Source organism: Thamnophis elegans, chromosome 8 (assembly GCF_009769535.1).
Source record: "Thamnophis elegans isolate rThaEle1 chromosome 8, rThaEle1.pri, whole genome shotgun sequence".
NCBI classification, from domain to species: Eukaryota; Metazoa; Chordata; class Lepidosauria; order Squamata; family Colubridae; genus Thamnophis; species Thamnophis elegans.
The window spans coordinates 6,362,551-6,370,298 of record NC_045548.1 but is presented as its reverse complement, the minus strand read 5'-3'; the positions used below and the strand labels follow the sequence as shown (position 1 = coordinate 6,370,298).

Here is a 7,748-nt window from a genome sequence, read left to right as displayed (position 1 = left end):
GATGCTAGTGCCCCATCATTGAACTTGATTTCAACTTTTAGAAACAACTCAGTAATGAATGTGAACGATTGATCTTTGGCATCAACTCAGTTTGTAAGTATCCTTACAATGCTTCCATCCATGGTGAAGCAAATTGAACTCAAATCAAGAACAGTTACAGAAGTATTCTCTTGATCACAGAAAGGTCACTCTACTCATAAACTTGCACAATGAAGAAAGAAAGATCACATTTCCCGAAAGAGGAGGAGGAATCTGTTAGTCTGTTACCTAGGCAACAGGACTCCCCTGAAGCTCCCTACAATGCAGCCAAACAGGTAAAACTGACTGACAAACAGAATACAAGAAGTAACCTGTGGAGCACACATCCATTGTGAAAAAAACCATGTTATTTATAAGTGTGGTTTTGCTCTGAAACACACACACATACCCCACTTCCCAAATGTAGTGTCAATGCTGCAGATGGACAGGATGAGAAGGAATATATTTGCTAGCAAGACCTCATTCACTCTTCCTCTTTGTACAAGCGATCTTTCATGCAGACAATTCACTGAAATTGAATGAACAATTTTCATCATAAAGGTCACTGGTTGGTCTTCTAGGTGTTGCCGAACTCCAATTCCCTTCTGCCTTCCTCAGCATGGAAAGAGAGATTTTAAGAGGTGGGATCCAATGTCTGCAGGGCCATCCCCTGCACGTCCCTGGCTTAAATGAACAATGCTATGTAAACTCCTCCCACACATTATTTACCCATGCATCTAATTGATGATGGAATGAGAAAGGAATTATTTACATGTTGGGTGACTGTTGTGGCCCGGCAGGAGCTGTTGCAGCTGCCACCAGACTCCGACAGCGAGGGGTCTTATGAGTCGGCCCTGGAGGAGGTGGAGGACCCTGGACAGGGTTCCGACTCCGAGCAGGGTGAGGAGAGACTAGTTGGTCACCAGGTAGCGTCTGAGTCTTGGATCAGTGGGGAGGAGACAAGAGGGAGTGATCCAGAAAACACCTGTGAGTTGTTCCGGGAGGCATGCCGTCGAAGGGCTACTCGGTGTCAAGAACAACGGTGTAATTACAAGAGGTGATTACACTTAGCTGATGCTCATTAAGATCTTCTCCTGATTATAAAAGAGACTGCTTGTGCCACGCCTTTCTGCAGAAGTCAAGAAACAAACTTGGCAGGCTGGATTGCTGCCAGAGTTTGTTTGCATTGCTGCCACGTTTTGTAGGACTTGCTGCCAGAGTGCTTATCTCGTTGTTTATGTGGCTTGCAGCCAACGAGAGTCTGGACTGATTAAAAGAAACATTCTCATTTCCGTTGGTTTCGGCTTTCGTTCCTGGACGGAGGGGATGTGTGTGGTTAGAACAGGTGACACTATGCAAGTACAAAATATACAATTGTATGTTGCAATCAATTTCTCTGGATTGCTTTTTAAAAAACGTTTGTGGAATTGTTTTCATTTCTCCACGGGAAAATATTCTTAGCGGGAGCTTCTGATTCTGCAGGAGCACACGGGAACAAGTCAATCTGGGAACAATTTAGCCCGTTCACGGTGCTCTGTTGATACGCAACAAAATGGACTCCGCTCCAAAATAGCGACTCACTAAAACAAGAAAAACTTTTTAAAAAAAGGATCACCCGCCTTTATTTGCCTTTTTTCATTTTTGCCACCTTCTCTTTCCGCTTCTTTACGTGCTTCGGGGTCTTGTGTTTTCTCCTTTCCCTTTGAGCTTCTTTGACTATTTTCTTCCTTTCCTGGAAAAAATACAGCCAAGTATGAAACATCAATTGAGCAACTTTTTTTTTTTCTGTTTTAAAGACCAAAAGAAGAGCAAGGACATTTATATAGTGATGGACACTCAGAGCAGCCTCTCCGATTTGTGCATCTTGTTCCATCTTTGATGATAGGGGGAGAAATGTTAGCCCCCTCAGAGAGGGCCCGCAATCTGGGCCTCCTCCTGCATGCGCGGCTTAGTTTAGAAGAACACCTGATGGCCGTGACCAGGGGGGGCCTTTTACCAGGTTCGCCTGGTACGTCAGTTGCGCCCCTTCCTGGATTAGGATGCTCTGTGCACAGTCACTCACGCCCTCGTCCTTTCTCGCCTGGACTACTGTAACGCTCTCTACATGGGGCTGCCCTTGAAGAGCACCCGGAGGCTTCAGCTGGTCCAGAATGCGGCTGCGCGGGTTATCATGGGGGCACCTAGGTGCTCCCATGTTACACCCCTTTTAGGCGGCCTGCACTGGTTGCCGGTTGTCTTCCGGGTGTGATTCAAGGTACTAATTATGACCTTTAAAGCGCTCCATGGCTTAGGCCCAGGGTACCTGCGAGACCACCTACTGCCACCGGTAGCCTCCCACCGTCCAGTGCGATCCCACAGAGTTGGCCTCCTCAGGGTGCCGTCGTCCAGACAGTGTCGGCTAGCCACCCGCAGGGGGAGCGCCTTCTCTGTGGGAGCGCCTTCCCTCTGGAATGAGTTGCCCCCCGGAGCTTCGTATAATCCTCGACCTCCGGTCCTTCCGACGCGCCCTAAAAAGTTGGCTTTTCCAGCAAGCCAGCCTGGCCTGAACAAAACAAAATAAATTATTGATCATTGTTAATTTTAATTTGATTTTTTTAAAAAAAATGTTATTGTCATTTCTAATTGGGTTTGTTTGGGATATTCTATTTAATTATATATTTTTTTAACTTTTGTATTATGTGTTTCTTTTAATGTTGTACGCCGCCCTGAGTCCTTGGGAGAAAGGCGGCATATAAATCTAATAAACCAAACCAAACCATACCAAGAAAGCTGTCCCACTAACCTTTTTGTCAACACCTGTTTCAGCTACTTGGTCTTTAGGAAGCCCCAAGTCTTCCTGTTCCTTACAACTTGAGTCTGAATTGTCAGAGCTGTCATCCTCATCATTAGAATCTGCCTCATCATTATTATTTTCAAGGAGTGCAGGTACCTACAACAAACCAAAAGATTCATTTTTTTCCTTCGGTCATTGACAGTCAGAAATCAGAAATTCTTTGGATACGTGAAGTTCTGCCTTCACAACGTTCTCCGAGAGCTGAATATTACTGGAAGCCGACGTCCAAGACATACAAAGAATTCCAAAAGATTGCTCAAAATTGGATTTTAAGAACGCAAGGACTGTCAAAGGAGAAACTATTATTTTTGAACCATTAACAGAGCTAACAAAAATCTTCTATAAACTCAAACTGCCCAATATTTTACCAGTATTATTGATGTAAACACGAGATATTTTGGCAACAAAAGAGCTTTAAGCTCTTGTTCTAACTGTAGAAACATGGAGCAACAGAATCATAATCAAGAAAGTTGGAAACCAAGAAGATGATCCAATTTGCAGCTTTCAATTAGAGTTTTTGTTACATCTGTAGGCAGGTGACCAGCAAGGACATTCCAAAATCATAGTTAAAGAATTAAAAATAACTAGCCATAAGTCTAGATTTACAAACACTGATATTATATTTGCATATCATTTTAAGTCACACTAAGGTTGGGCTTAGCATGATCCTGAATCTAAACTCTAGTTAGGAGAGATTTAACCGTAATCTGAATAAAGGTAATCCTCGCTTTACATGTTTGTTTACTTAGTGACCATTCAAAGTTAAACGGCACTGAAAAAAGTGACTTATGACCATTTTTCTATTTCTTATTTTCATATTTACAACCACTGTAATATCCCCGGGGTCACATGATCAAAACTGAGATGCTTGGCAACTGACTCATATTTATGATGGTTGATTACATGTCCTGGGGTCATATAATCTCCCGTGACCCGACAAATGCGCGCACAACAAAAGCGCGCTGACAAAACCGTGGTGTGAAAACCGCGACGTCATACATGCACCAACAACGTGCCGACAAAACCACGCCCACAAAAGCGTGATTTCAGTTAAGATAAGGGTTAGGGTTAGGGTTATGTTTAGAACTCGTGTTTATTACTTGTTTGTTGAAGGCGCGCTTCTGTTGCCGCGCTGTTGTCGGCGCGCTTCTTCGCTCATTCGTCAGCGCGATTTAGAACTCGCGGTTTTCTCGCCGCGGTTTCATCGGCGCACTTTTGTCCAGCGCGCATTTGTCGGTGAACCATAATCTCCTGGGGTCAACAGGGAAGCCAGATTCGCACAACAATCCTGTTCCTAACTTAACCACTGCACTGAATCACTTAACAACTGTGGCAAGAAAGGTCGTAAACTGGGGCAAAACTTAATAAATGTTTCACTTAGCAACAGAGATTTTGGGCCCAATTGTGATTGTAAATCAAGGACTCCCTTTATTATTGAAGAACACAGTCCTGGAATAGCACCCTCTTACCTTTTGAATCCCAGATAAATCCTTCTTTAATCCTGTCACTGTCTGGTACAGAATCTGTGCAAAACAAAGCACGACAGCAAAACAATCGGAATGTGGATTTTTCAAATCTTTGGTCAATGATCATAATAAAGATCTGACTTACACTATACTACATTCTAGTGAAAGAGAAAGCACCAATTAATTCACCAAAAGTTATTTGCTGTTGTTACCATTCAACATGCTTCTGGAGCTATAGGCATTACATTCTGAGTTTCTGTCCAAAAAAAACCCTCAAATTATTACTCCAATAATTTTATAGACCAAATGATTCTTTAAAAAGGAGAAATGACAAGAGATTAATTTTAAAATTAACTTAAAACTCTTAATAGCAAATTTGTTGTTTTCACTGTCATTATTAAAGTGACTTTAGTGGGGTGTTCAGAGGTTCAAGAGGAAAAGATAATTGTTACAACTCTTCCTCATTCCATAGTTTTGTATACAGGGAGCACAGGGAGAAAATTGACTTTTTAAACACTTCTATTCTGCCAAATCCAGTCTAAAGAGCCGAGGTGGCGCAGTGGTTAGGGTGCAGTACTGCAGGCCACTTCAGCTGACCGTTATCTGCAGTTCAGCGGTTCTAATCTCACCGGCTCAAGGTTGACTCAGCCTTCCATCCTTCCGAGGTTGGTGAAATGAGGACCCAGACTGTTGTTGGGGGCGATATGCTGACTCTGTAAACCGCTTAGAGAGGGCTGAAAGCCCTATGAAGCGGTATATAAGTCTAACTGCTATTGCTATTGCTAAACATCTGCCGGTTTTTATGGCCCACCATAATAACATAATACTTTCTATGCTGTCTTGATTTCCAACAACTCTGGGCATAGCCCTTATGTTCAGGCCACTCTGAATCCAACCCAATATGTAATATGATACACTAATCAATTTCACATACATAAATAAGCATATTTCTCAGTGGTGGGTTTCAAAAAAATTTAGAACCTCTTCTGTCGGTGTGGCCTGCTTTGTAGGAGTGGCTTGCCGACCTTGTGACCAGGTGGGAATGACTTGCCAGCCATGTGACTGAGTGGGAGTGGCTTGGCAGTCATGTGACTGGGTGGGCGTGGCCATCTTGTAAAATGTGGTGAAACTCATTTAACAACGCTCTTGCTTAGCAACCAAAATGTTGGCTCAGAAACTCTGGCATTTGAAGCACGGAAGTCTTAAAGCTGTCAAGTTACAAGACCCTTGCACCCCTAACCTTCTAGAAAAAAAAACCCAGGGGTGTTCAAACTTGACAGCTTTAAGACTTGTGGACTTCAACTCCCAGCATTCCTCCTCTCGCTCTTCATCTTGATGATGTGTGGATGGATGGGGGGAGGGAGCTGGAACCGGTTCTAAACAGCACTGTAGATTTGTGGAACCTCTTCTACAGAAGAGGTTAGAACTGGCAGGAACCCACCCCTGATATTTTTTTAGATGTCCAGTCAATCCAGTATTGCTTACATTATCTTGCTGCACACTGAGGGCTGAATCTTCTTCCTTCAGCTTCATCATTATGTCGACATCTCTCTCATAGTTCTTAACTTCTGTCAGAGTCCGAGGGATATAGGCTTTCCTGAACACCTAGCAAGGAGAATTATGCATGATTTAAACTCGAAATCACTTGTTACATTTTCTGATTAGCTAAGAAAGGAGGAGGTCATAGGTCTTTCAATCGTATGCTTGCCAGGATGGACTAAAGTGTAAATCAGATTCATTTCTGAAAAAGCAGAAACACGTTTAAGAGCTGAAGAAGCTTCCTGGATGAGAAGCAAAACGTCTTTAAAGAAAAACCAAGAAAGTCTTGAAAAAGCACCTTTGGGTTTAAGTGGCTTTTTTCTGAAATCCTTTTGTAAGTGTAGATGGAACCATTCCAATATAGAAAGAAACATCCTGTATTAACCATATTACACTCTTACATTTAATCATTCATTTAATCTATTACAAATTAAAGGTATTTTCTTAGAGCCAAAAAAAAAAAAATAAGACCACAAAAATTATGGCGTTCAAGAAGAGACTTAAGTAAAATATACTTCCATGATGGAGTGTTTATTGCCTTTTATTAATGATTTAAACATAAAATTTATAACAGAGGAATAAATTACTGCAATTATTTGAAGGCTATAAAAATCGTGGCACGACAAAACCGCGGTCCACTAAAGCGCGCCCGATTAAAGTGCGTGCCTGACGTCATCAGCAGCGCGACAAATACGACCGTGCAAGCCGATTCACGTTAAGGTAAGGGTTAGGTTTAGGGTTAGGTTAAGGGTTAGGGTTAGGTTTAGGGTTAGGTTAAGCGTTAGGGTTAGGTTAAGGGTTAGCGTTAGGTTTAGCGTTAGGTTAAGGGTTAGATTTAGGGTTAGGTTTAGGGTTAGGTTTAGGGTTAGGTTAAGGGTTAGGTTTAGGGTTAGGTTTCAGGGGGTTAGGTTTAGGTTTACGCGTTAATTTTAGCTTTACCGCTCACAGCGTGCTTTTTTCGTCGCGCTGTGATGACGTCAGGTACGCAGTTTCGTCGAGCGCGCTTTAGTCGACCGCGGTTTTGTGGTGGAACCATAAAAATACAGACTCTGCTGAAACCTTTGATGAAAATAAACATATTCCTGAGTATTATCAAAATGCAGAGGAGGTTCTTTCAGAAGAGACATGGTGCATTTATTTAGTCCACTCGCTTACCTCTTCATCTACATTATTCTGATTGGATATTTCTTCCACTGTTCTCTCAGATGCAATTTCCATTACCTATAAAATATTGAGAAATAAATTCCTAACGTTGGAAAACTCATTCAAAAGAGCTAGTTAGGTTCTTTGACACTTGCCTTTTCCAAGGTGGTTTCCCCCCCCCCCCCTAAGCACAATTTCCACCAAGTTCTTTTTAGCAAGATTTATTGAGATGGACGGGTTAGAAGAATTCCCAGCAACTAATGGTATTTAATTTGGAAGCAGTATATCTTCTTGCACACTGGGATGGCGATACTCTACTGTTGGGACCCAGGGTACTAAAGGGCTTTGAGGGTCATCAGGTTAAATAGCTTAGGCTAGGTCTCTGAGATAAGTGGCTGGACACCTAAGTGAAAACATTACTGAGAACCCAGCCCACATAAATAGCCATGGAGAAATCCAGCCAAGTTATCAAGGGAATTCCAAGGGTGAGGCTTTGCACACAGCACTAAATCTCCGCCCTTAAGGCTCTTTGCACAGGGCACTGGGATCTGTGCACACGACACCTGGAATTTTGCACCAGGCACTAAGATTCTGCACCCAAACCTATATCGTGCACTCAGTACGTATGGTCCCACTGTTAGGGGATGATAACATGTTACCAGTTATGTTAAAACACTAATCATTATGTTATGCTTAGCCGCACCCCCCTTTTTTTGTATACAATAAAGGTAGCACTCTGGCAACAGAAA

At 42.6% G+C, this 7,748-nt stretch overlaps 1 protein-coding gene across 1 annotated transcript in view; it reads right to left on the bottom strand.

The window, feature by feature from the left end:
- Positions 1 to 1,267: 1,267 nt before the first annotated feature.
- The window catches only part of RIOK1 (RIO kinase 1), a 30,321-nt gene continuing 23,840 nt past the window's right edge, over positions 1,268 to 7,748 (bottom strand). Inside the window, exons 14-18 of the mRNA XM_032223296.1 lie at positions 7,012 to 7,077; positions 5,803 to 5,922; positions 4,321 to 4,374; positions 2,801 to 2,947; positions 1,268 to 1,750 (exon numbers count right to left, since the gene is read on the bottom strand). Coding sequence (XP_032079187.1) covers positions 1,640 to 1,750; positions 2,801 to 2,947; positions 4,321 to 4,374; positions 5,803 to 5,922; positions 7,012 to 7,077 — 498 coding nt within the window. The 3' untranslated portion in view covers positions 1,268 to 1,639. The remainder of the gene's footprint in view (positions 1,751 to 2,800; positions 2,948 to 4,320; positions 4,375 to 5,802; positions 5,923 to 7,011; positions 7,078 to 7,748) is intronic.